At 52.2% G+C, this 27,776-nt stretch overlaps 1 protein-coding gene across 1 annotated transcript in view; it reads left to right on the forward strand.

Annotated features, from left to right (window-relative positions):
• The first annotated feature begins 7,611 nt into the window (after positions 1-7,611).
• The window catches only part of aldh1l1 (aldehyde dehydrogenase 1 family, member L1), a 57,239-nt gene continuing 37,074 nt past the window's right edge, over positions 7,612-27,776 (forward strand). Inside the window, exons 1-10 of the mRNA XM_052018130.1 lie at positions 7,612-7,706; positions 9,457-9,580; positions 12,729-12,905; positions 14,759-14,976; positions 16,143-16,308; positions 18,662-18,763; positions 19,795-19,884; positions 23,086-23,220; positions 23,405-23,530; positions 24,185-24,276. Coding sequence (XP_051874090.1) covers positions 12,762-12,905; positions 14,759-14,976; positions 16,143-16,308; positions 18,662-18,763; positions 19,795-19,884; positions 23,086-23,220; positions 23,405-23,530; positions 24,185-24,276 — 1,073 coding nt within the window. The 5' untranslated portion in view covers positions 7,612-7,706; positions 9,457-9,580; positions 12,729-12,761. The remainder of the gene's footprint in view (positions 7,707-9,456; positions 9,581-12,728; positions 12,906-14,758; positions 14,977-16,142; positions 16,309-18,661; positions 18,764-19,794; positions 19,885-23,085; positions 23,221-23,404; positions 23,531-24,184; positions 24,277-27,776) is intronic.

Raw genomic sequence — 27,776 nt, forward strand, 5'->3', positions numbered from 1 at the left:
ACAACCTCCATCCTCCAACCTCCATCCTCACCCTGAGCCAATCGTGTATCCAATTAGCCAGCTCTCCCTGGATCCCATGCAATCCAACCTTCCAGAGCAGCTTACCATATGGAACCTTATCAAAGGCCTTACTGAAGTCCATACAAACCACACCTACCGTCCTGCCCTCATCAACTTTCTTGGTCAGATCATCAAAAAACTCAATCAAGTTTGCAAGACATGATCTCCCGCACACAAGTGCTGACTACCCCTAATCACCTCCTGCCTTTCCAGATGTACGTACATCTTATCCCTCAGAATCCTCTCCAGTAACTTACCAACCACAGGTGTTGGACTTAGTGGCCTATGGTTCCCAGGTTTTTCTTTGTCACCCTTCTTAAATAAAGGCACACCATTCGCCCTCCAGTCTATGGCACCTCACCGTGGCTAACGATGATGAGTGTACCTTAGCCAGGGCTCCCGCAATTTCTTCTCTAGCCTCCCACAGTGTCCTTGGATATACCTGGTCAGGCCCTGGAGATCTGTCATACAGTTTAAGACATCCAGCACTTCCTCTACTGTAATGTGGACTTTCCCCAAGACCTCCCCATCTACTTTTCCTAGTTCTGAAGTCTTCATGTCTTTCTTCACAGTAAAAACAGAGGAGAAATATTCATTAAAGACCTTGCCCATCTCCTATGGCAACACGCAAAGATGCTCCCTTTGGTCTTTGAGGGCCCTGTTCTCTCTCCAGTTACTCCTTTTCCCTTAATATAAAATCTCTTTGGATTTTCCTTAATCTTCACTGCCAAAGCTGTCTCATGGCCCCTTTTTGTCCTCCTGATTTCCTTCCTAAGTACACTCCTGCATCCACTATACTCCTTCTGGAATTTGGTTGATCCCAGCTGCCTGTACCTAATCTGGTCATAGAGTCACAGAGCACTACAGCCCATCAGTCCATGCCGGCCTGGTTTTCTTCCTAGTCCCATCTACCTGCACCCGGACAATATCCCTCCAACCCCCTCCCATCCATGTACCTATCCAAACTTCTCTTAAATGTTACAGGTTAGGAAGTTGTGGGCATGCTATGTTGATGCCGGAAGCGTGGCGACACTTGCGGGCTGCCCCCAGAACACTCTACGCAAAAAATGCATTTCACTGTGTGTTTCGATGTACATGTGACTAATAAAGATCTGAAAAAAAATTGAACCCACATCCACCACTTCCGCTGGCAGCTCGTTCCACACTCGCACCACCCTCTGAGTGAAGAAATTCCTCTCAGATTCCCCTTAAATATTTCACCTTCCACCCTAAACCTGTGACCTCACCCAACCTGAGGGGAAAAAGCCTGCATGCATTGACCCTATCTACATCCTTCATAATTTTGTATACTCCTATAACATCTCCCCTCATTCTCCTGTGCTCCAGGAATAAAGTCCTAACCTATTCAACCTTTCCCTGTAACTCAGGTCCTCAAGTCCCGGCAACATCTGTGTAAATTTTCTCTGCGCTCTTTCAAGCTCATTGATAACTTTCCTGTCGGTAGGTGACCAGAACTACACACAATCCTCTAAATTCAGCCTCACCAACATCTTGTACAACTTCAACACAACATCCCAACTCCTGTGCTCAGTGCCCTGATTTATGAAGGCCAAAGTGCCAAAAACTCTCTTTACGACCCTATCTACTTCTTACGACACTTTCAAGGAACTATGGATCTGTATTCCCAGGTCCCTTTGTTCTACCACACACCTCAGTGCCCTACCATTCACTGTGTAAGTCTTACCCTGGTCTGTCCTCCCAAAGTGCATCACCTCACACGTGTCTGCATTAAATTCCATCTGCCATGTTTCAGCCCATTTTCCCAGCTGGTCAAGATCACGCTGCAAGCTTTGACAGCCTTCCTCGCTGTCCACTACACCCCCAATCTTGGTGTCATCTGCAAATTTGCTGATCCAGTTTACCACATTATCATCTAAATCATTAATATAGATGATAAACAACAACAGGCCCAGCACCAATCCCTGCAGCACACCACTAGTCACAGGCCTCCAGTCAGTGAGACAACCATCTACTACCACTCTCTGGCTTCTCCCAATATGCCAATGTTGAATCCAATTGGCTACTTCATCCTGAATGCCAAGCGACTTAACCTTCTGGAGCAGCCTCCCATGCGGGACTTTGTCAAAGGCCTTGCTAAAGTCCATGTAGACAACGTCCACCGCCTTTCCCTCATCAACCTTCCTGGTAACCTCCTCGAAAAACTCTTATTAGATTGGTTAGACATGACCTGCCACGCACAAAGCCATGTTGAATATCCCTAATCAAGCCCTGTCCATCCAAATACTTGTATATCCTGTCCCTCAGAATACCTTCCAATAATTTACCCACGACTGACGTCAGGCTCACCGGCCTATAATTTCCTGGCGTATTCTTAGAGCCTTTCTTGAACAATGGAACAACATTAGCTATCCTCCAGTCCTCCGGCACCTCACCCGTGGTTAAGGATGTTTTAAATATCTCAGCCAGGGCCCCTGCAATTTCTGCACTAGCCTCCCACGAGGTCCAAGGGGACACCTCATCAGGCCCTGGGGATTTATCCACCCTAATTTGCCTCAAGACAGTAAGCACCTCCTCTTCTGTAATCTGAATACGTTCCGTGACCTCACTATTCTTTTACTTCAGTTCTACAGTCTCTGTGTCTGTCTCCTGAGTAAACACAGATGCAAAAAATCCATTAAAGATCTCCCCTATCTCTCTCAGCTCCACACATAGATGTCCATGCTGATCTTCAAGAGGACCAATGTTGTCCCTTGCTACCCTTTTGCTCGTAATATAGCTATAGAAACCCTTGGGACTCTCTTGCAGCCTAACAGCATGAACACTGAATTCTCCTGCTTTAAGTAATCCCCAGCCCCCTTCCCCACCCCCCCAACTGTGCCTCTTCTTTTCTTCCCTTTCCTAGCCTATCTCTCTTTTTTCTGCCCCCTTTTTTTTCTCTCCTTACCTCTGACCCATCCCCTGGCGGATCTGCTCTCCCCTCCTCCCCCACACCTGCCCATCACTGTCTCTTACCTGCATCTACCTATCACCACCCTGTGCCCACCCCACCTCCCCTCTTTTGTCCACCTATCACTGCTCTGCTTTTCCCTCCTATATATTGGGCTTCCCCTTTTCCTATCTTCAGTCCTGAAGAAGTATCCTGATCAGAAACGTTGACCGCCTGCTTTTCTCCGCGGATGCTGCCTGGCCTGCTGAGTTCCTCCAGCATCATCGTGTTTTTCATTTGCGCTCTCTCTAGTTGGGACCTCTACATATTGATGAAGGAAACTTCCCTGAACATCTTTGACAAACTCGATCCCATCCAATCCCTTTACAGTATGGGAGTCCCAGTCAATATGTGGAAAGTTAAAATCACCTACTATCACCACCTTACTTTTCTTGCAACATATTTGCTCTTGTAAATCCCACTGACCATCGGGAGGTCTGTGATATAGTCCCATTAACGTGGTTGTCCCTTTTTTATTCCTCAGTTCCACCCATATTGCCTCAGTGGATGAACCCTCCAGTGTGTCCTGTGCACCACTTGTGTTCTTCGAAACTGATGGCTGAGGAACCTCACCCCAACAAGGGACATTCCAAGAGATGGGGAGGACGTGGTGTCAACTGGAGGTATGTGACATCATCAGAACTTCAGTAGATAGAACACAGAACAGTACAGCACAGGAACAGGCCCTTCGGCCCACCATGTCTGTGCTGACCATGATGCCAAATTAAACTAATCCCATCTGCCTCCATTGCCTGAATGTGTCTGTCTAACAGCCTCCTCTGGATAGGTTTGTCCCATTGAGGCAGAGTAAGGATGGTAGAGTGAAGGAACCGTGGTTGACACGAGATGTAGAATATCTTGTCAAGAGGAAGAAAGAAGCTTACCTGAGGTTGAGAAAGCATGGATCAGACAGGGCTCTGGAGAGTTACAAGGTGGCCAGGAGGGAGCTTCAGAATGGACTTAGGAGAGCTAGAAGGGAGCATGAGAATTCCTTGGTGAGTAGGATCAAGGAAAACCCCAAGGCATTCTACATGTGAAGAATAGGAGGATGACTAGAGTGAGGGTAGGACCGATCAGGGATAAAAGAGGAAAATTGCCTGGAGTTGGAAGAGGTAGGGGAGCTCCTTAATGAACACTTTGCTTCACCAGAGAGAGAGACCTTGACATTTGTGAGGATGGTGTATGACAGACTGATATGCTAGGGTATGATATGCTAGGGCATGTCGACGTGAGGAAAGTGGATGTGCTGGAACTTTTGAAAAACATCAGGATAGATAAGTCACCGGGGCCGGACGGGATATAACCAAGATTATTAAGGAAGTGAGGGAAGAGATCGCTGCACCTTTGGTGATGATCTTTGTGTCCTCACTGGCCACAGGAGTAGTTCCAGATGATTGGAGGGTGGCAAATGTTGTCCTTTGTTTAAGAAAGGGAGTAGGGATAACCCTGGGAATTACAGACCAGTGAGTCTGACTTCAGTGGTGGGCAAATTACTGGAGAAGATTCTTAGAGACAGGATTTATGGGCATTTGGAGAAGCATAGGCTAATTAGGGACAGTCGGCATGGCTTTGTGAGGGGCAGGTCGTGCCTCACGAGCCTGATTGAATTCTTTGAGGATGTGACAAAGCACATTGATGAAGATAGAGCAGTGGATGTGGTGCACATGGATTTTAGTAAGGCATTTGATAAGGTTCCTCATGGAAGGCTTATTCAGAAAGTCAGGAGGCATGGGATCCAGGGAAACTGGGCTGTGTGGATTCAGAATTGGCTCACCCATAGAAAACAGAGGGTGGTGGCAGGTGGAGCATATTCTGCCTGGAAGTCAGTGACCAGTGGTGTTCCACAGGGATCTGTTCTAGGACCTCTGCTCTTTATTATTTTTATAAACAACTTGGATGAGGATGTGGAAGGGTGGGTCAGTAAGTTTGCTGATGATACAAAGGTCAGTGGTGTTGTGGGTAGTGTAGAAGGTTGCTGTAGGTTACAACAGGATATTGACAGAATGCAGAGCTGGGCTGAGAAGTGGCAGATGGAGTTCAACCCGGAAAAGTGTGAAGTGATGCACTTCGGGAGATCAAATTTGAAGGCAGAATACAAGGTTAATGGCAGGACTCTTAGCAGTGTGGAGGAACAGAGGGATCTTGGTCCATGTCCATAGATCCCTCAAGGTTGCTGTGCAGGTCGATAGGGTTGTTAAGAAGGCGTATGGTGTGCTGGCCTTCATTAGTCGGGGGATTGAGTTCAAGAGCCATGAGGTGATGTTGCAGCTCTATAGAACACTGGTCAGACCACACTTGGAGTATTGTGTTCAGTTCTGGTCGCCTCATTATAGGAAGGATGTGGAAGCTTTAGAGAGGGTGCAGAGGAGATTTACCAGGATGTTGCTTGGATTGGAGAGCATGTGTTATGAGGATAGGTTGAGCGAGCTAGGGCTTTTCTCTTTGGAGAGAAGGAGGATGAGAGGTGGCTTGATAGAGGTGTACAAGATGATAAGAGGCATAGATCGAGTGGACAGTCAGAGACCTTTTCCCAGGGCGACAATGGCTAACACGAGGGGACATAATTTTAAGGTGATTGGAGGAAGATATAAGGGGGATGTCAGGGGTAAGTTTTTTTACACAGAGAGTGGTGGGTGCGTGGAACGCACTGCCGGCAGAAGTTGTGGGGGCAGATACATTAGGGACATTTAAGAGACTCTTAGATAGCCACATGAATGTTAGAGAGATTGGGGGTTATGTGGGAGGGAAGGGTTAGATAGAGCAGGATAAAATGTCGGCACAACATTGTGCGTGGATGGGCCGGTACTGTGCTGTAATGTTCTATGTTCTAAACCTATTATCGTATCTGCCTCCACCACCTCACTACACTACACCACACAAGGAGACCACTATCATCCCAGTACCGAAGAAAAGCAAGGTAACGTGCCTCAATGACTACTGACCAGTGGCTCTGACATCCACCATCATGAAGTGCTTTGAGAGGTTGGTCATGGCTCGCATCAGCTCCAGCCTACCAGACAACCTGGACCCATTGCAATTCGCCTATCACCGAAACAGGACTACAGCGGATGCCATCTCCCTAGCCCTACACTCAGCTCTGGAGCATCTGGACAGTAAAGACACCTACGTTAGACTATTGTTTATTGACTACAGCTCTGCCTTCAATACTATAATTCCAAGCAAACTCACCAAACTCCGAGACGTGGGACTCAACACCTCCCTCTGCAACTGGATCCTTGACTTTCTGACCAACAGACCGCAATCAGTGAGGATAGGCAGCAATACCTCCAGCATGATTATTCTCAACACCGGTGCCCCACAAGGCTGCATCCTCAGCCCTCTACTCTTCTCCCTATACACTCACGACTGTGTGGCCAGATTCTGTGCTAACTCCATCTACAAGTTTGCAGATGATACCACCGTTGTAGGCCGTATCTCAAACAGCGATGAGTCGGGGTACAGGAAGGAGATAGAGAGCTTAGTGGAATGGTGTCATGACAACAACCTTTCCCTCAATGTCAACAAAACAAAAGACTGGTCATTGACTTCAGGAAAGGGGGCGGTGTACATGCACCTGTCTACATCAATGGTGCGGAGGTCGAGAAGGTTGAGAGCTTCAAGTTCCCAGGAGTGAACATCACCAACAGCCTGTCCTGGTCAAATCACGTAGATGCCACGGCCAAGAAAGCTCACCAGCGCCTCTACTTCCTCAGGAGGCTTAAGAAATTCGGTATGTCCCCTTTGACTCTCACCAACTTTTATCGATGCACCATAGAAAGCATCCTATCTGGATGCAACACGGCTTGGTACATCAACTACTCTGCCCAGGACCGCAAGAAACTGCAGAGAGTCGTGGACACAGCCCAGCACATCACGGAAACTTGGACTCTGTTGTCTCTCATTGTCTTGGTGAAGCAGCCAGCATAATCAAAGACCCCACCCACCCGGGACATTCTCTCTTCTCTCCTCTTCCATCGGGTAGAAGATACAGGAGCCTGAGGGCACGTACCACCAGACTTAAGGACAGCTTCTACCCAACTGTGATAAGACTATTGGATGGTTCCCTTATACAATGAGATGGACTATGACCTCACGATCTACCTTGTTGTGACCTTGCACCTTATTGCACTGCACTTTCTCTGTAGCTGTGACACTTTACTCTGCACTGTTACTGTTTTTACCTGTACTACATCAATGCACTCTGTACTAACCCAATGTAACTGCACTGTGTAATGAATTGACCTGTACCATCGGTTTGCAAGACAAGTTTTTCACTGTACCTCGTACAAGTGACAATAATAAACCAATACCTCCCCTGGCAGCCCGTTCCAGGCACCCACCACTCTCTGTTTAAAAAAAACTTGCCCCACACATCTCCTTTGAACTTTCCCGCTCTGACTTTCAGTGCCATGACCTCTAGTATTTGACATTTCCACCCTGGGACTGACTGCGCCTCAGATAATTTTCTAAACCATATTGGAAAGGTGGAGTAGAGCTGAGCCCAGCAGAAGAGCTGGTTTGGCCAGGGGGTGGAAACAGGCTGCTTTCCAGAGCCGGGAGCAGTGGCCGTCACAGGTTGGCAGCCAGTGTGGAAATCTCTCGCTCTGGGTCGGTGCCAAACCAGCGCCTCCCTCCCTCCCTTCGGCTCCTGCGCCTCACACTCCGGGCGGGCGAGACGGTGAGTGCCTTCCACGGTCCCTGCTCGCTTCCCCTCACACCCCGGGCAACGCAAGGGGGGAGTCAGGGGCTTGAGACTCTGCAGTAACCGGACACTCGGGTCTGCGGCCCCATACTGACCGCTCCCTGCCCTTTGTCCCGACCCTCACTCCCAGCCACAGCGGCCCGGGACAGCCCCCCGCCCGGATCGCCTCCCCTGCCCTCCCTCCGCACTCCCAGCACTTTGAGGAGACTTTGTTTCTTCGCCGAGTTTTTGCGGACACTTTGCAGCTTGTTTGCTCGGGTTGGAGTCGACGCTGCTGTGGTTTGGCTATTTATAACCGGGTTCCAGTTTCACCCGGAGATCCCCCCCCCCACCCCTCTCCCCTGAGCTTGGGGCGCCGGCTGTGGGGTTGGTGTTGCGGTAACGGTGCGGATTTGTGAAATGCTGGAGTATTTCCCGCAGAGGGACCGGCGTGTCGGAGCTGGGGGCAGACTCGCAGTGAGGGGCTGGTCAGTGTCAGTGGCCCGGGGATGCCCCTCTCCCCAAAGTCCGGGGGACCCCGGCGGTCGGCAGGGAGCTGGGACCAGCAACTCCCATCCAAGGGTCCCGGGACGGTCACAGAGAACACAGCAGGAAACAGGCCCTTCGGCCCACCGAGTCTCTACTGGCCACCTACCCCCATTTGCACCAATCCCACGCTCATCCCATTTTTAGTCTCCCCACATTCCCATCAATTTCCCCCAGATTCTACCCCTCACCCACACACCGGGGGCAATTTACAGTCAATAATTAACCCACTGACCCCCCCCCCAACTACGTCTTTGGGATGTGGGAGGGAACCGGAGCCCCCGGGGGACCCCACCCAGTCACAGGGAGAACGAGCGAGCTCCGCACAGACAGCACCGGAGGTCGGGATCGAACCCGGGTCTTTGGGGCTGGGAGGCAGTGGGCGCACCTGCTGCCACTGTGTCCCCCAGCTGTGAACTGAGTCTCTCGCCACAACCGCTGCCCGACCTGCCGAGTGTTTCCAGCACTTTCTCGTTTCTTTTCAGATTTCCAGCACCTGCAGATTTTGGACAAAGCAGCTGCTGTATCTGCACCCCAGCCCCTCTAAACACCCCATCCACCCCCGAAACACCCCGCCCCTCCCCTAACCACCCCACCCACCCCCTAAACACTCCACCCACCCCCTAACCACCCCACCCACCCCCTAAACACCCCACCCCTCCCCTAACCATCCCACCCACCCCCTAAACACCCCACCCACCCCCCAAACATCCAGGCCCCTAACCACTCCACCCACCCCCTAAGCACCCCACCCAACCACTAAACTCCCCCTCCCTCCACCACCAGCGCACAGGGGCTGCAGTGTGCACTGTCTGCACAATGCACTGCAGTTACTCACCCAGGCGACCCCGACAGCACCTCCCAAACCCACCGCCCCTCTCACCCAGGGTAGCGGGGGCAGGGGAACACCACCACTTGCAGCTTCCCCTCCCAGTCACACCCCATCCTGACATAAATACATCGCCGTTCCTTCACCGTCACTGGGTCTGAATACTGGAACCCCCTCCCCACCAGCACTGTGGGAGCACCGTCACTAGAAGGACTTCAGTGGTTCCAGAGGTCACTCACCCCCACTGTCTCCAGGGGCAGTCAGGGATGGGCAGTGATGTGATTAGAACTCTGCAGATCATAAACTCTGAGTGCTTCAGGACATTTGAACATTGAATTGCAGAGATATATTCATTAACGTGTCCTGTTCCAGAACTCCTGGGACGAGAGGTTCCAGCTCTAGCGTTCGGGATCAAGTGGCCTGGCCGACTGAAGTCCGGAGCTCCTGCTCAGAATTCCAGCTGAGAATCCCAGGTCCAGCTGGGCGCACCAGTCCAGTGAGTGTGTGCACTGACTGCCGCTGTGGTTCGGGGGTTGCTCGACCCTCGCTTCCACCACCCCAGGAATTCTACTTCAGTCATTAACCCTGGCACCTCATCCGACAGCTTCAGACTCCTCGTACTGGCATTCCCCGCACTGTGCCCAACTCGACCCCCTGAATCCCACACTGTGCCCACCTCGACCCCCTGAACCCCATACTGTGCCCACCTCGACCCCTGAACCCCACACTGTGCCCACCTCGAAACCCTGAACCCCACACTGTGCCCACCTCCACCACCCTGAACCCCACACTGTGCCCACCTTCACTGCCTTGAACTCCACACTGTGCCCACCTTCACTGCCCTGAACCCCACACAGTGCCCACCTCGACCCCCTGAACCCCACACTGCCCACCTCGGAACCCTGAACCCCACACTGTGCCCACCTCCACTGCCCTGAACCCCACACTGTGCCCACCTTCACTGCCTTGAACTCCACACTGTGCCCACCTCAACCCCCTTAACTGCACACTGTGCCCACCTTCACTGCCCCCCCCCCCGACGAACCCCACTGTGCCCCGCCCCCCACACTGTGCCCACCCGACCCCCTGAAACCCCACACGCCCCACTGCCTGCCCACTGACCCCCCCCCCACTGCCCCACTGCCCCCCCATGCCCTCACGCCCGCCCCCCCACACTGCCCACCTTGCCCCCAACCCCCACTGCCCCCTCACTGCCCCCCTGCCCACCTCCCCCCCACGTGCCCCCCACTGCGCCCGCACACCGCCCTGACCCCACAACAGTGCCCACCTCGACCCCTGAACCCCACACTGTGCTCACCACTGCCCTGAACCCCACACTGTGCCCACCTCGACCCCCTGAACCCCACACTGTGCTCACCACTGCCCTGAACCCCACACTGTGCCCACCTCGACCCCCTTAACCCCACACTGTGCCCACCTTCACTGCCCTGAACCCCACACTGTGCTCACCACTGCCCTGAACCCCACACTGTGCCCACCTCGACCCCCTTAACTCCACACTGTGCCCACCTTCACTGCCCTGAACCCCACACTGTGCCCACCTCGACCCCCTGAACCCTTCACTGTTGGAATTGGTTTATTATTGTCACACGTACCGAGGAACAATGAAACACTTGCTCACTGTTCCTACAGATCGTTCCATTACACAGTGCATCAAGGTAGTACAGGGTAAAACAATTCAGAAACAGACATACAAGTAATTCTGCAGTTGCTGGAATCTGGAGCAATACACAAACTATGCTGGAGGAACTCGGCGGGTCAGACAGCATCTATGGAGGGAAATGGACTGTCGACGTTTCAAGCCAAGATCCTGATGAAGGGTCTCGACCTGAAACGTCGACTGTTTACTTCCCTCCATAGATGCTGCCTGACCTGCCAAGTTCCTCCAGCACTATTTTTGAAAACAATACAGAATGCAGAGTAAAGTGTCCCAGCTACAGAGAAAGTGCAGTGCAGGCAGACAATAAGGTGCACGGGCCATAACGAGGTAGATTGTGAGGTCAAGAGTCCATTTTATCGTATTAGGGGACCGTTCAATAGTCTTATAACAACGGGATAGAAGCTGTCCTTGAGCCTGGTGGTACGTGCTTTCAGACTTTTGTATCTTCTGCCCGATGGGAGGGGGGAGAAGAGAGAATGTCTGGGGTGGGAGGGGTCTCTGATTATCACTGTGCCCACTGCGACAGCCCTGAGACCTTCACTAACTGCGCACTGTACACTGTTTCCATTCACTGTGACCCTCTCTGCCCCTCTCCTGTTAGGAAGCTGCTGAGCAATGATCACCTAGAGTCACACAGCGCAGAAACAGGCCCTTCAGCCCATCTGAGTCCATGCCGACCATCAACCACGCACTTACACCACTGACATTTATCTCCTTATTTTATTCTCCCCAAATCCCCATCACCCCTCCCACCCAGATACTACCCCTCACCTACACACCCGGCGCAATTTAGAGCAGACAACCAACCCACCGACCTGCACGTCGTTGGGATGTGGGAGGAAACTGGAGCACCTGGGGGATCCCACCTGGTCACAGGGAGAACGTGCAAATTCCACACAGACAGCGCTGGAGGTCAGGATCAAACCTGAGTCACAGGAGTTCTGAGGCAGCGGCTCGACCCGCTGTGTCCCTCCTAAAGAAACAGTACAGTTGTTTGAAGTTTCATAGGTGCCCACACACTATCCCACAGTCTCTCTGTTGTCTCCATGTGTTTGTTGTGGAACACAAACTACAGCAAGGCTCCAACGCATTGGTCACAGCCTGACCACACATTTCACACCTCTCGTCATAAACAGTTTGCATTTTAACCCATCAACAGCCAGTGGCGTATCAAAGCAGAGCGGTTTTGTAATAACGTGACGGAAGGAGAGTTGGAGAGGTCCAGGGTTGGGGGAGAGAATTCCAGAGCTGCTGGTACAAAAGACGAGTTGCTCGTGGAGAGAGGGAGAGGACTGGAGGCTCAGTGTGTGGCTGGTACACGTCCCTGCCAGAGGGTCTGCACAGATTTGGCCCCCTTCTTTAAGGAAGGATGTACTAACCCTGGAGGTGGTCCGGCAGGGATTCAGCAGACCAATTCTGGGATTAGAGGGTTGTCCGATCTCAACGGCTAAAAGAGTTACAGCAGTACTCTTTGGAGTTTAGAAGAACAAGAGGCGATCTTATTGAAACAGAGAAGATCCTGAGGAGGCTTGGGAGGGGAAATGTTGCGATGTTTCTACGGTGGGGGAGTCTTGAATGAGGGGCTTGAACGAAGGTTATAGGCCGGTCATTTAAAACTGAGGTGTGTAGAACCTCCTGGCAGAGGGTGGGGAATCTCTAGCCAAAGAGGGATGTGGAGGCAGGATCACCGAGGGAATTTGAAGAGGAGGGAGATACCTTTCTGAGGGTGATGGGAACTGGCGCAGAAGGGGCCTGGAGAACTGATCATACTGAGTGCTTTCCTCCTGATCCTAACCTCCTGTGTCCCTGTGAGCACAGATTTTGACAGCCTGTAGAGGTTTGAGAGGTGGTCGGGTGGAGGGTGGCGAGGGAAGGGGAGGGGAGGGGTGGTGGGGGGAGAAGGCAGTGTTCAATGTTTCCTTGCTGGATTCTGTTGCACCTTCTGGTCATTGGTTCACATCAGTCTCAACAGAAGCGTGCTGATTGGTGAAGGAGCATGAAGATCGCTGTGATTGGACAAAGCCTGTTCGGCCAAGAGGTGTACAAGGAATTGAAAAAGGCGGGACACGAGATAGTTGGAATATTCACAATCCCGGACAAGGATGGGAAGGAGGATGCTCTTGGTGAGTGCAGTCCCAGGGTGGGTGCTGGTCTGGGGCTGGAGGTGGGTGTGCAGTGTCCCGGGGGAGGGGTGCTGGTCTGGGGCGGGAGGGTGGTGGGTGCAGTGTCCCGGGGGAGGGGTGCTGGTCTGGGGTGGGAGGGTGGTGGGTGCAGTGTCCCGGGGGGAGGGTGGGTGGTGGGAGGTGGGTGCAGTGTCCCGCGGGGGTGGGGGGGGTTGGTTCTGGTCTGGGGCGGGAAGCTGGTGTCAGAGACTCTCGGTGGAAAGGGGTTGGGGTGCAGTGTCCCGGGGGAGGGGTGCTGGTCTAGGGCGGGAGGCTGATGTAAGAGAATCTCGGTGGGAAGGGGTCGGGCTACAGTGTCCCGGTGTAACAGTGTTTTGATTATCCAATGATTAGGCCGTGAACAGTGGAATGGATGGAGCCAAGGTCCAAAGACTGGGAGACGGGGGAGGGCGTTGGGTGGTGCAGCAAGTTGGCACCTTGCCTGTCACTCTTTGGTTCACATTCCCCTCAGACATGGGACAAAGGTCCTCACTCTGGTTACTGTGGGGGTTTCAGCAGGAGGTCGATCTGGGGGTGTGGGTGGGGTTCCTCCTGCAGTGAATGATGCAGCTCACATCCCTGGGCTGTTCCAGTACCTCAGGATTATCCAAAGTACTTCATTGTCCATGAAATACTTGACGGTCAGCCATTGGAAACACGGCGGTCAGCCAGCACATGGCAAGATCCCAGAAACAGCAATGTGTCAATGGTCAGATCATCCACCTTGTCATGTTGTAGGTTGGGGTAAAACGAAGCCAGGCCACCAGGGAGAACTCTCCCCCCCCCCCTTCCACCAGAGTTGCTGTGAGATCTCTGTTCACCTGTGTGGACAACCAGGGCCTTGGTTTAATGCTGAATCATCTCCTGCGTCTGCAGGAGCAGGTCAGTGGGAGGTTCCTCCTCCAGATCTTCCACTCCTCGAGGTCACTACACCCTTCAGCCCTACCATAGGCACCGTAAGAGCAACCACTCCCTCCACCGCCGGCGCACAGTGGCTGCCCCTACAGCACCTCCCAAACCCCCACCTCTCCCACCCAGAAGGGCAAGGGCAGCGGGGGCAGGGAAACACCACCACCCGCAGCTTCCCCTTGTCCCACTCTCCTTTCTTGGAAACACATTGCCGGTCGATCTTTGTGGCTGGGTCTAGTTCCCTCACCAACAGCACCGTGGAGGGACTGTACTGGGTCACCAGCATCTTCCCAAGGTGGTCACCCCCTTCCTGTCGAGTAATGCTGCCCTTTGCCAGTGACACCCTCACCCTCAGAGGTGATGGAACAGTACAACCCTGACTCACGTTGTCCCCTCCACACTCAACACTGACATGTTGCCTGAACTCGCAAGACTACTTGGGAGCTGATGTTCCAACAGTGTCACAGGTCAGTTCCCAGCCAGGATGGGGCTCCTGTCCTGAAGGCAGGCGTTCGAGGGGTGACCATTAAACTGGGAAAGGGTTAATGGGGCAGAAAACCTTCCTGCTCCAGAGCGAGACTTTAAACTAAAGTGGTCCCTAATACATCCAGTTGGGAATTGAGGAGAATCGTCTTGCCCAGAGAGATGGGGGGGGGGGGGGGGGGGTGGGTCAAGGGAGCAGCAGAGACGGGTGTACGGGGAAGGTGGGTCAACAAAAGGGGAGGGGAATGGAGGGAGGTGGTGATTGGGGATGGAGGGGCATGTCTAGGGATGGAATGAGGGGCTGAATTGCCTGTGTTATTGCCCTGAGGTGGGGGATACAGTTTGCCCTTTGGGGCCGCAGCGAGGGCAGCCTCTGACTGTGTTCGAGGCGCTTCGAGTGACCACAACGATCTTCTCCCCCCCCAGGCAGAATGTGAAGGATGGGACGCCAGTGTTCAAGTACCCCCGGTGGAGGGTGAAAGGGAAGGCCATCCCCGAGGTGGTGGGGGAGTACTCCAGCCTCGGGGCCGAACTGAACGTGCTGCCCTTCTGCTCCCAGTTCATCCCGATGGAGGTGATCGACTTCCCCAAGCACGGATCCATCATTTACCACCCCTCCCTGCTGCCCAGGCACAGGGGGGCTTCAGCCATCAACTGGTCAGTGGGTGCTGGTCAGTGGGTGCTGGTCAGTGGGTGCGGTCAGTGTGTGCGGTCAGTGGGTGCAGTCAGTGGGTGCTGGCGAGTGGTTGCGGTCAGTTAGTGTGGTCAGTGGGTGCTGGCGAGTGGTTGCGGTCAGTTAGTGTGGTCAGTGGGTGCTGGTGAGTGGTTGCTGGTGAATGGGTGCAGACCACTGGATTCCCAGCTGGAGGGTTGTGGCCAGTTCTGCACTTCAGGAAGGGGTCAGGTCCGGGAGGGTACCGAGAAAATATCCTGGGATGAGAGACCTCAGTTCCAGGGACAGGGTGGAGAAACCAGAGCAGAAACGGTCAACGGGAGGATCTTCGTTCCAGGGTGGGATGTAGCTGAGTGTGTCACACAGTGAGGTGCAAAGGGTCGGGGGAATGGAGCAGAGAACTGTTATATTTGGATGAATGCACACACACACACGCACGCACGCACACACACACACACACACACACACACACAGGCACTGCTTTACAATTAGGGTGAGAGCTCCAGACATATTTATTTGACAGGTTACTGGACCAACATCCAGCAGCATAAACTGGATCAAGTGAGGAGAGCTCGAATCCCACCACGGCAGCTGGGAGTTTAAATTCAAATAATTAAATAAATTTGGAATGAGACTGTAGTGAGCACAACACTACTGGATTGTTGTAAAACCCAGCTGATTCACAATGCCACTCAGGAGAAGGAATCTGCCATCTTACCCGGTCTGTCCTGTGCGTGATTTCAGTGCGGACGGCTTTAACCACCTCCTCAGTTCCAGGGTAATTAGGGATGGGCAATAAATGCTGGCACTGCCAGCAACTTCCACAGCTTGTGAAGACCGAGGTAAACGCGTACCCAATAAATTAACATTTCTAAATAGGGTTTTTCTACGTTCATTCACTCAGTGTGGCGCAGATGCTGGAAATCTGAAATAAAAACAGAAACTGCAGGAAACACTCAGCATCTGTGGAGAGAGAGAGAGACAGAGTTGATGTTTCAGCTCAAAGACCCTTCTGACCTGAAACGTTAACCCTGTTATTCACTGAAGTGACCCTGCTGACACGTTGCAGTGGGCTGGGGGAGGGATTGAGGGCCTTTGGCTCAGCAGGGTCAACACCAGCTGGTCACAGACTGACTTCCTCTTTTCCCAGGACACTGATCCACGGAGACAAGAAAGGAGGGTTCAGTATCTTCTGGGCTGATGATGGACTGGACACAGGTCCCATTCTCATGCAGAGAGAGTGCGAAGTGTTTCCCGATGATACCATCAACACCCTGTACAAGCGATTCCTCTTCCCTGAGGGAATTAAAGCCATGGTGTGTACTATCTGCAGTACCTTATACAGCAGGCCTAGCCCACGTCAGTCGATGGAGTGAGAGGGAGGGATGCTGAGAGAGGGGGGGGGGAGGGACGGGGAGGGAGGGAGAGAGAGAGGGGAGGGGGAGAGAGAGAGGGGTGGGAGAGAGAGGGGAGGGAGGGGGAGAGAGAGAGGGGCGGGAGAGAGAGGGGACAGAGTGAGGGAGGGAGAGAGAGGGGGAGGGAGAAAGAGAGAGAGGATAGAGAGTGAGGGAGGGAGGGAGAGGGGAGAGAGTGAAAGAGGAGGGAGAGAGAGGGGGGAGAGTGAGGGAGGGAGAGAGAGGGAGGGGAGAGGGAGGGAGGGAGGGAGAGAGGGAGGGAGGGAGAGATATAAAGAGTGAGTGAGACGGAGGAAGATTGAGAAAGAAACTGAGAGTGGGAGAAATGGTACATAAGGGACAGGAGTAGGCCATTCACCCTTCAAACCAGTTCTGTCATCCAATTGTTCACGAGCCGATGGTGATCATGACCTTAACTCGATGGTTCTTCCTGTATCCTGTAGCCCCAGCTGCCTTAGGTCCACAATCTGCCTCTCCTTGGATAGCTGCAGTGTCCCCTGCCTCCACAGCTCCTGCCATAGGGTATGCCAAGGACTGCGCGGCCCTCGAGAACAGAACCTCTGCCTCCTCTCCTGGCCCTTCACTCTGGAGCTGTGTTTCCCTTGTTCCAAAGGGAATCATCGTGTCAGCGTCCGAGAGACGAGTGGCAGAGAGTGGGGAACACCGAGGGAGTGCAGGCCTGTGAGGGACTGAAATGTGGAGTGAATTGTGTGGTGTAGGAAGTTTCAGCAGGATCCCACAGGCGACCATGGTATAACCAGATAAACTGACGTGAAGCTGATTGAGCAAGAAATATTGGACCCAGGAACCTCCTGAAAACCAAGAACCATCCACAGTGTGACCCTCCCTCAGTACCACCCCTCCCACAGTGTGACCCTCCCTCAGTATGGCCCCTCCCACAGTGTGATCCTCCCTCAGTATGGCCCTTCCCACAGTGACCATCTGTCAGTACTGCCCCTCCCACAGTGACCCTCCCTCAGTACTGCCCCTTTTTTTTGTACAAAACGTTTATTCACTAAAAGCACTACAAAAAACACCCAACATCAAATACAGTACATCTAATACAGAAAGAAACTGGGCAAAACTAATACCCGCGCAACACTACGCCCCCCACCACAACACTCAATACTTCATATCAAAATCGTATTGGTGTCGTCCACGACACATGTGATCCCCTGAGGGGCCCACCGAGTGCGGAACTTGGCCAGGGCGCCCGCGGAGACAGCGTGCTCCCTTTCCAAAGACCCCTGCGTGCGCACATAAGCACGGAAGACGGGCAGGCAGGCCGACCGGCTGGAACCCTCGGCCGCCCGCCGCCGCGTCCTGTGGATGGCCAGCTTGGCCAGGCCCAGCAGAAGACCCACCAGGAGATCCTCCGCGTGCCCTGCCCCGCGCTGCACCGGGTGCCCGAAAACCAACAGCGCCGGGCTCAGTACCACCCCTTTTTTTATTATATAAACATTTATTCGCTAAAAGCACTACAAAAAGACAACCAGTGTCAATACACGACATCTAATACAGAAAAGAAGAAACTACGCAACGACATACTACAGTAGAGAATGCAAACTAATACCAATGAAACACACACACAACGCTACACTACACCTGCTAACGCAACACACAACAATTCCCTCCCACAGTACTGCCCGTCCCACAGTGAGAGACTCCCTCAGTACTGCCCCTCCCACAGTGTGACCCTCTCTCAGTATCACCCCTCCCACAGTGCGACAGTGCGACGGTCCCTCAGTGCAACAGTGCTACTATACACCACTTGGATGGGCAGCCCAGATGCTTTGTTGGAACTTGAACCTACAAGCCACTGATGTGGAGGTGACTAGCTGCTCCAGCTGTGTACTGCTTGTATCCAACAGCTGCTCTGGGATCCTATCCTGGAGGGGTATGGAGGCTGCTTCACCAGAGGTATTCAGTGAGGAGTTGGACACCTTTTGGAATGATTGGGGAACTGAGGGCGATGGGGAACTGACACAGCCTGGGGCAGATCAGCCGTGATCACATTGATGGTGGGATAGGCTAGAGGGCCCGAGTGGACTACCCCTGCTCCTGTGATCTCAGCTCCTGAATCATCAGCTGGATGTGGGATGAGTAGTGTTTGGCCAGAGCTGGAAATCTGAAGCAAAAGCAGGGAGTGTTGGAAACACTCAGTAGGTCAGGCAGTGTCCATGGAGGGAGAGACAGGGTTAACGTGTCGTGCAGTGGCCTTCCTCAGGAGGATTTGTGTTTCGCCTGTTGCCAGGTAGAATCCGTGGATCTCATCGCAGCGGAGAAGGCTCCGAGGATCAAACAGCCTGAAGATGGAGCCACGTACGAGGGCATTCAGAAGAAGGAAAATGCAAAGGTCCCCGTTCCAAACTAGTTAACAACTACTCCTGTTCAGTGAGGTTGTTTTCAATGCAGATACAGTCAGCAGCACAGAAGGGGGTCAGCCTGCTACAGGAAAGATACCTTTAAGCTGGAAAGTGTGCAGAAGAGATTTACGAGGATGTTGCCGGGACTCGAGGGACTGTGTTATGGAGAGAGGTCGGGCAGGCTGGGACTTTATTCATTGGAGTGTAGGAGAATGAGGGGTGATCTTAGAGAGGTGTATAAAATCACAAGGGGCATCGATAGGGTGAATGCGCACAGTCTTTTCCCCAGGTTTGGGGAATCGAGAACTAGAGGGCACAGGTTTTAAGGTGAGAGGGGAGATTTAATAGGAACCTGAGGGGCAACTTTTTCACCCAGAGGGTGGTCAGTATATGGAACGAGCTGCCAGAGGAAGTGGGTGAGGCAGGTACATTAACAACATTTAAAAGGCACTTGGACAGGTCCATGGATAGAAAAGGTTTAGAGGGATCTGGGCCAAACACGGGCAAGTGGGACTGGTGTAGATGGGAATCTTGGTCGGCATGGACCAGTTGGGCCGAAGGGCCTGTTTTTATGCTCTGTGAGTTTCTGACACAGCGTGTTGAGGAAGGGGGTTACCCAGTGACTATCAGTGACACAGCGTAGAAATGAACTACTTACTGACCAAGGAGGTTTGTAGATTAATTGTTGCCTGAACACGTGACATTGTTTGAGGTCAGTAATGTAGTAATCATCCTTACAAACCACACGGGACATTATTAGACACAGGGCAGTGGGCCACATGAGGATGCACACAGACTGTTGGATGTGCTGGAGTCATGGGGAGATCAGAAGGCAGGGTGGGGATTTGGTGGAGAATTGTGGAGGTGGGTGGGTGGGGAGGACAACAGACAGGTGATGGGTGAATGGTCTCAGTCCCGGTGTGGACATGGGGCAGCCGTAGGCAGTGCTGATGCTGAGGCAGTCAGCGATGGTGATCCACTGCCCAGGGAACTGGTGGCTCACTCATCTCTCTGCTCGTAGATTAACTGGGACCAGCCAGCCGAGGCCATTCACAACTGGATCCGAGGCAATGACAAGGTCCCTGGAGCCTGGTCAGAGGTTAACGGGCACGTAAGTACTCAGCAGAAGATTGGCACCGATAATCCAACTTCACAAGAACATAAGTAGGATCAGGTGTAGGCCATTTGGCCCGTCGAGCTTGCTTCGCCATTTGATAAGACCTCAGCTGATCACATCTCTGCACCACGTCCCTGCACTAACTCCATATCTCGCAAATCCCCCGATATCAAAAATCTATCATTGTCACAGAATCACACAGCCCATCATGTCCACACTGACCATCGAGTATGTATCGACACTAACCCCATTTGTCAGCCCTTCCACGGCCTGGTGATTCAAGTGCTCATCCAGATGTTTCCTGAAGCCTGTGAGAGTGTCTGCCTCCACCACCCCCTCAGGCAGTCTGCTCCAGGTGGCACCCCTCCTTGGTTGACAAAAATCCTGCTCAGATCCCCTCTAAACCTTCACGCCTGGCCTTTGGTCCTGGGAACCTCTGCCACAGCGGGAAGTTTCTTACTGTCTCCCCTTGTCTTGAATGTAGTGTGGGCCTCAGCCCCACAGTCTGGTGGGGAGAGGAATCCAAAGAATCTCCATCCAGTCGGTGAACATTTCAGGAAGTTCAGAAGAATGCCTGATAGTGTTTTTAATTCATTTTTTGGGTACCTGGGCGTCACTGACAACAGTGACAGCATTTATTGCCCATCCCTAACTGCCCCTTGATTGCCCCTCGAACCACTGCAGTCATTCTGGTGAAGGTGCCTCCATGGTGCTGGGGGAATTGGAATTGGTTTATTATTGTCACTTGTACCGAGGTGCAGTGAAAAATTTGTCTTGCAAACTGTCCGTATAGATTAATTCACTACACAGTGCATCGAGGCAGTACAAGTGAAAACAATAACAGAATGCAGAATAAAGTGTCACAGCTACAGAGAAAGTGCAGTGCAGGCAGACAATAAGGCGCAAGTTCATAACGAGGTAGATTGTGAGGTCAAGAGTCTATCTTATCGTACTAGGGGACCGTTCCTATAACAGCAGGATAGAAGCTGTCCTTGAGCCTGGTGGTACGTGCTTTCAGGCTTTTGTATCTTCTGCCCGATGGGAGGGGGGAGAAGAGAGAATGTCCGGGGTGGGTGGGGTCTTTGATTATGTCGGCTGCTTTACCGAGGCAGCGAGAAGTGTAGACAGAGTCCATGGAGGGGAGGCTGGTTTCCGTGATGTGCTGAGCTGTGTCCACAACTCTCTGCAGTTTCTTGTGGTCCCGGGCAGAGCAGTTGCCGTACCAAGCCGTGTTGCAGAGCAGTTGATGGGGAGGGAGTTGCAGGATTTCAACCCAGTGACGATCACGGAGCAGCGATATATTTCCGTGTGGTGTGTAAGTTGGAGGGGAAACTGCAGGTGGTGGTGTTCCCCTGCACCCGCTGCCCTCGGAGGGAGAGGCGGTGGGTTTTGGAGGTGCTGTCCTGTTGCAGACGGTGCACACTGCAGCCACTGTGCGCCGGTGGTGGAGGGAGGGGGTGTTTAGGGGGGTGGATGGTGTGCTGATCGAGCGGCTGCTTTGTCCTCGATGGAGCTGAACCTCTTGAGAGGTTTTGAAGCTGCAAGGTGCCCAGCATGTTGAAGGGGTGGAGAGAAGTATTGCCTCTGGGTCCCCTCAACCAGATTGTTACTCAACCTTCAGGTCACGGAGAAAAGAATCGAAATGATTGAAAATAAAAGAAAATGTCTCAGCCAACTGGGAAGTCAGTGGGTACTTAAGCAGGTGTGGAACATACACAGTAAATGGTAGGGCAGTAAGGAATGTCAATGAACTGAGGGACCTTGGGGTTCAATCCATAGATCCCTGAAAGTGGCAACAAATGCAGGTAAAAAGGACACCTGCGTGATTACTTTCACAGGTCGAGGCACAGGATATAAGAACTGGGAATCTGTAGCTTTACAAACCACTGGTCAGACTGCACTTGGAGCAGTACGTGCAGTTCTGGTCACCACACTGCGGGAAGGATGTGGATGTGCTAGAGAGGGTGCAGAGGAGATTCACCGGGACGTTGCCTGGTTTGGAGGACTTCAGTCATGGGGAGAGACTGGACAGGTCGGGACTGTTCTCCCTGGAGCGAAGGAGGCTGAGGGGTGACCTGACAGAAGTTATAAAGTTATGAGACATAGATGGAGTAGATAGAATCTTTTTCCCACGGTAGAGGTGTCAGAAACAAGAGGGGTAGGTTCAGGTGAGAGGAAGGGGTTTTAAAGGGGATCTGAGGGAAGGTTTTTTACGCAGAGAGTGGGTGATGCCTGCAACTCGCTGCCAGAGGAGGGGGTGGAGTCAGATACAGTCACTGCGTTGGAGAGACATTCAGACAGACACTTAGACAGGCAAGATACAGAGGATACGGTCCTAATGTGGGCAAGTGGGATTGGTGTCGATGAGCAAAGAGGTCAGCATGGATGTGGTGGGCTGAAGGGCCTGTTTCTGTGCTGTACCTTCTCTGCAACTCTAATTACCTTGGATCAATATTTTCAGAGGAGAGAGAGGACAACATTCATCTCGAGAGAAACTTGGGGGCAGGGCTGTGGACTTGCCACAATGACATGAGGAACCACTTGTAAACACAGCGGGTGGTGGGGGTGCTGAACTCTCCTCTGCACCTGGCAGTTGGTACCAGGCCAATTGTCAGTGCAACCCTGAGTCCGACAGACTTCTCTTAAACAAAGGAATTAAGGGGAATGTCTGAAAGGTTTATTATGGTCACATATACTGAGGTACAGTGAAAAACTGCGTGCCATCCAGACAGATCATGCCGTACAAAACTACTTCAAGGTCGTACAAAGGGAAACCAATAACAGAATGCAGGGTAAAGTGTCACAGTTACAGAGAAAGTGCAGTGCAGGCAGACAATAAGGTGCAAGGCCATAATGAGGTAGATTGTGAGGTCAAGAGTTTATCACACACGAGGTCCATTCAAGAGTCTTCTAACAGTGGGCTACAACCTGTCCTTGAGTCTGGTGGTATGAGTTCTCAAGTATTTGTGTCTTCTGCCCGATGGGAAGGGGGAGAAGAGAGAATGATGAGGGTGGGAGGGGTCCTTGAATATGCTGCCTGCTCTCCCGAGGGGGGAGGCAGGTTTCCGTGATAGACTGGCCTGTGTCAGCCACGATTTCCGTGAATAGCAGAACAGGTTGGGGGAGCTAAAGACCCCTCCTGTTCCTGTGGGTGGGCAGAACAATGTGACAAAATGTTCCTTCCCTTTGTTTCAGAAGCTGACGTTTTTTGGCTCAACCCTGCTGGACAGTGGTCCTCCCCAGGGACAGACCCTGGACATCCCCGGGGCACATAAACCCGCTGTTGTCGGCAAGAACGGGCTGGTCCTCTTTGGCAATGATGGTAAAATGGTAAGAGTCCTTTCACCGGAAAACTCTGGTATCTGACTGGTGGAGGGGGAGGGGCTGGGCGGAAGGTGGGGGCCGGTCCAGATGTTTGCCAGTGGATGGGTCACCAACGAACATCTGGGATTCTCACCCAGCTGTTTCACCCCAAGATCCAGTTCGTTCCTCAAACACTGTGGTTGCTTTCCAGCTGTTGGTGAAAAATCTCCAGTTTGAAGATGGGAAAATGATTCCGGCCTCAAAGTACTTCTCGTCCGCAGAGAGTTCCTCACTGGAGTTCACTGAAGAGGAGAAGAAGGTCAAAGAGGAAATTCGAGTAAGTGATTAAAAAGCCCAGGGCTGATGTAGTCAGGAATCTGGGAGGAGCTCCTTTTCCCAGAGAGCGGGTGGGATGTGGAGTGCACTCCGTCAGGGGAATAGCAGGGAAGGTTTACGGGGAAGGGGGACAAACCCTCGAGAGGGAGAGGAGTGGAGGGAGATGGTGACGGAGTGTTCCTGGCTCAGGTCGAGGGGCTGTGCTGCCCTCGGGGACAGTGTGTGGATAGTTACAACACAAAGTCTCCTGGATTGTGGTCGCCAGCTGAGTGGGTTACAACTGTTCTGGGGGAGGGAGCTTCACCCTATGTATGACCTTGGGAGTGTGTGATGGGACGGTGTAGAGGGAGCTTCACCCTGTGTCTGACCATTGGAGTGTTTGATGGGACGGTGTAGAGGGAGCTTCACCCTGTGTCTGACCATGGGAGTGTGTGATGGGATGGTCTGGAGGGAGCTTCACTCTGTGTCTGACCCTGGGAGTGTGTGATGGGACGGTGTAGAGGGAGCTTCACCCTGTGTCTGACCCCGGGAGTGTGTGATGGGAGCTTTAAAGGAAAATACCCCAATGTACGATTCTCTGATGGATCCACCTCTGATGCTGACACCTGCATCTCCTCCTGATGTTTAACGTTGCTCTATGTCTCCTTGGTTCCAGGCTGTCTGGAAGGGAATCCTCTCCAATGTGGCTGAAATTGTGGAAACCACTGATTTCTTCAAGTCAGGAGCTGCGTCAATGGATGTGGTCAGGTAAACCCTTGCCACAGGCTCACTGGGGCGCTGGGCGCTTTTGAAGTCCCCGCCTCAGCGTCTGGAAAAGCAGAACTGATTGAAACTCTATTTTTAAAGTTTTTGTTTCATTCATTTGTGTGATCTGGGAGGCTCAGAGCTGGGATGGTGGTGGATCCAAGAGCTGGCATGGCGGGTTGAGCCACTGCCTCACAGCCCCAGAGACCCGGGTTTGATCCCGACCTCCGGCGCTGTCTGTGTGGAGTTTGCACGCTCTCCCTGTGACCGCGTGGGATTCCCCCTGGTGCTCCGGTTTCCTCCCACATCCCAAAGACATCTGGGTCGGTGGGGTTAATCGGCCGCTATAAATTTCCTCTGGTGTTGGTAAGTGGAAAAAATAGAATTGGGGGAAGTTGATGGGCATGTAAGTCAAGCCGAGTCGAGTTTATTGCCGTGTGCACAGGCACGTAGGTACAGGCAACACACAGAACATAAATTCTGGAAGACAGTAAGCTTCTGCTGACAGGTAGACCCATGACCCTCAGGATGCTGCAAAATGCTTTACTGTTGCATGACAGGAAACGTGACAGCCACTTCGTGCACAGCAAGCTCCCACTAAAGCCTCCAGATACACTGGTTTAAGCGCTGGGGGCTGAGCATTGCTTCTTGCTGGACAATCTCAGCATCTGGACCTTGCCCTCTGATCCAGACACAGCAAAGTTCCCACCACTGGGCTGAAGCTAACGCTGTGAGAGCACTGGGACCTTGCAGATATCATTGGCCGTTGTGAAATAAAAAACAGAAAATGCTAGAAACACTCAGCAGGTCCACGGGGTCACAGAACAATACATCAGGGACACAGGCCCTTCGGCCCAACCAGTCCATGCCGACCACGGTGCCCACCCAGCTAGTCCCAGTTCCCTGCGTTCAGCCCATCTCCCTCCAAACCCCGCCCCTCCATGTACCTATCCAAGGGCTTCTTAAATGATACTGTTGTACCTCCCTCACCCACTTCCTCTGGCAGCTCGTTCCACACACTCACCACCCTCTGCGTGAAACAGTTGCCCCTCGGGGCCCTTTTAAATCTTTCCCCTCTCACCCTAAATCTATGCCCCTAGGTTTGGACTCCCCTACCCTGGGGAAAAGACTGTTACCGTCCACCTTATCTCTGCCTCTCATAATTTTAAACACTTCTATAAGGTCGCCCCTCATTCTCCTATGTTCCAAGGAATGAAGACCCAGCCTGGCCAACCTCTTCCTGTAACTCAGGCCCTCGAGTCCCGGCAACATCCTCAGAAATCTCGGAGTTTCATTGACCCCAATGACAGATCATGAACCTGAAACTTTAACTCCATTTCTCCCTCCACAGACGCTGCCTGACCTGCTGAGCATTTCCTGCATTTTCTGTTTTTATTTCAGATTTCCAGCATCTGCAGTTTTTTTGATTTTCTTTGGCTTTTATGAAACTGGTTCTAGAACAGTCCCGATATTTAGGGAAGTGGCAGATGGTGGGAGTGGGATTTAGTAGAAACCCAGCAAGGAGCACATAGAACACAATTGGTAAATTGGTTTATTATTGTCACATGTTCTGAGGTTCAGCGAAAACCTTTGTTTTGCTGCCATCCACACAGATCATTTCACCACATCAGTACACTGAGGTCTTACAAGGTAAAACAATAACAGAATGCAGAATAAAGTGTTACAGTTACAGAGAAAGTGCAGTGCAGGCAGACAATAAGGTGCAAGGCCATAACGAGGTAGATTGTGAGGTCAAGAGTCCATTTTATCGTACTAGGGAACCGTTCAATAGTCTTATAACAGTGGGATAGAAGCTGTCCTTGAGCCTGGTGGTACGTGTTTAGGCTTTTGTGTCATCTGCCTGATGGGAGAGGGGAGAAGAGAGAATGTCCGGGGTGGGTGGGGTCTTTGATTATGTTGGCTGCTTTACCGAGGCAGCGAGAAGTGTAGACAGAGTCCATGGAGGGGAGGCTGGTTTCCGTGATGTGCTGAGCTGTGTCCACAACTCTTTGCAGTTTCTTGTGGTCCCGGGCAGAGCAGTTGCCGTACCAAGCCGGGATGCATCTGGAGAGGTAGTTAAGTTACTAATGATCCAGAGAACATGAAAAAGGAAAGCAGTTTGAGAATGTGAATGAAGTTTCTTAGAGGAGGGAGATTTAAAGGGAATCTGAGAGGAGTTTTTTAAATGGAGAATGGTGGAGATCTGGAGTGCACTGCCAGAGGAGGTGGTGCAATCAGGTACAAACATCAGGTTAAAGGGGCATTTAGACAGGCAATTCAATAAGCAAGGCATGGAAGGATATAGTCCTAGTGCACATAAACTGGATTGGTGTAGATAAGTACAAGGGTTGGCCTGAATGTGATGGGCTGAAGTGCCTGTTTCTGTGCTGGACAACTCAATGACTCTAAGAACCTGGGAATAACTCACTAGTCCTTTAGGGAAGACAACCTGCTCTCCACTCACAACCTGGGCCAACTTGTGACTCCTGCCCTGCTGCACTCTCGTTGACTTGTCTGCCCTCTGAAGCAAGACGTTAGCCCAGGTTCATAGAACATAGAACAGTACAGCACAATACAGGCCCTTTTCGGCCCACCAAGTTGTGCCGACCTTTAAACCTCATCTAAGACTATCTAACCCCTTCCTCCCACATATCCCTCTATTTTAAATTCCTCCATATGCTTATCTAGTAATCTCTTGAATTTGACCAATGTACCTGCCTCCTCCACCTCCCCAGGCAGCGCATTCCATGCCCCAACCACTCTCTGGGTAAAAAACCTCCCTCTGATATCTCCCTTGAAATTCCCACCCATTACTTTAAAGCCATGCCCTCTTGTATTGAGCATTGGTGCCCTGGGAAAGAGGTGCTGGCTGTCCACTCTGTCTATTCCTCTTAATATTTTGTATACCTCTATCATGTCTCCCCTCATCCTCCTTCTCTCCAAAGAGTAAAGCCCCAGCTCCCTTAGTCGCTCCTCATAATCCATACTCTCTAATCCAGGCAGCATCCTGGTAAATCTCCTCTGCACCCTTTCCAATGCTTCCACATCCTTCCTATAATGAGGCCACCAGAACTGGACACAGTACTCTAAATGTGGTCTAACCAGAGTTTTGTAGAGCTGCATCATTACCTTGCGGCTCTTAAACTTGATCCCTCGACTTACGAAAGCTAACATCCCATAAGCTTTCTTAACTACCCTATCCACCTGCGAGGCAACTTTCAGGGATCTGTGGATATGAACCCCCAGATCACCCTGCTTCTCCACACTACCAAGAATCCTGCCATTAACTTTGTACTCTGCCTTGGATTTTGTCCTTCCAAAGTGTACCACCTCACACTTCTCCGGATTGAACTCCATCTGCCACTTGTCAGCCCAGCTCTGCATCCTATCAATGTCCCTCTGTAAGCTTTGACAGCCCTCCACACTATCCACAACACCACCAACCTTTGTGTCATCTGCAAACTTGCCAACCCACCCTCCTACCCCCTCATCCTAGTCATTAA

Source organism: Pristis pectinata, chromosome 6 (assembly GCF_009764475.1).
Source record: "Pristis pectinata isolate sPriPec2 chromosome 6, sPriPec2.1.pri, whole genome shotgun sequence".
Taxonomy (NCBI): domain Eukaryota; kingdom Metazoa; phylum Chordata; class Chondrichthyes; order Rhinopristiformes; family Pristidae; genus Pristis; species Pristis pectinata.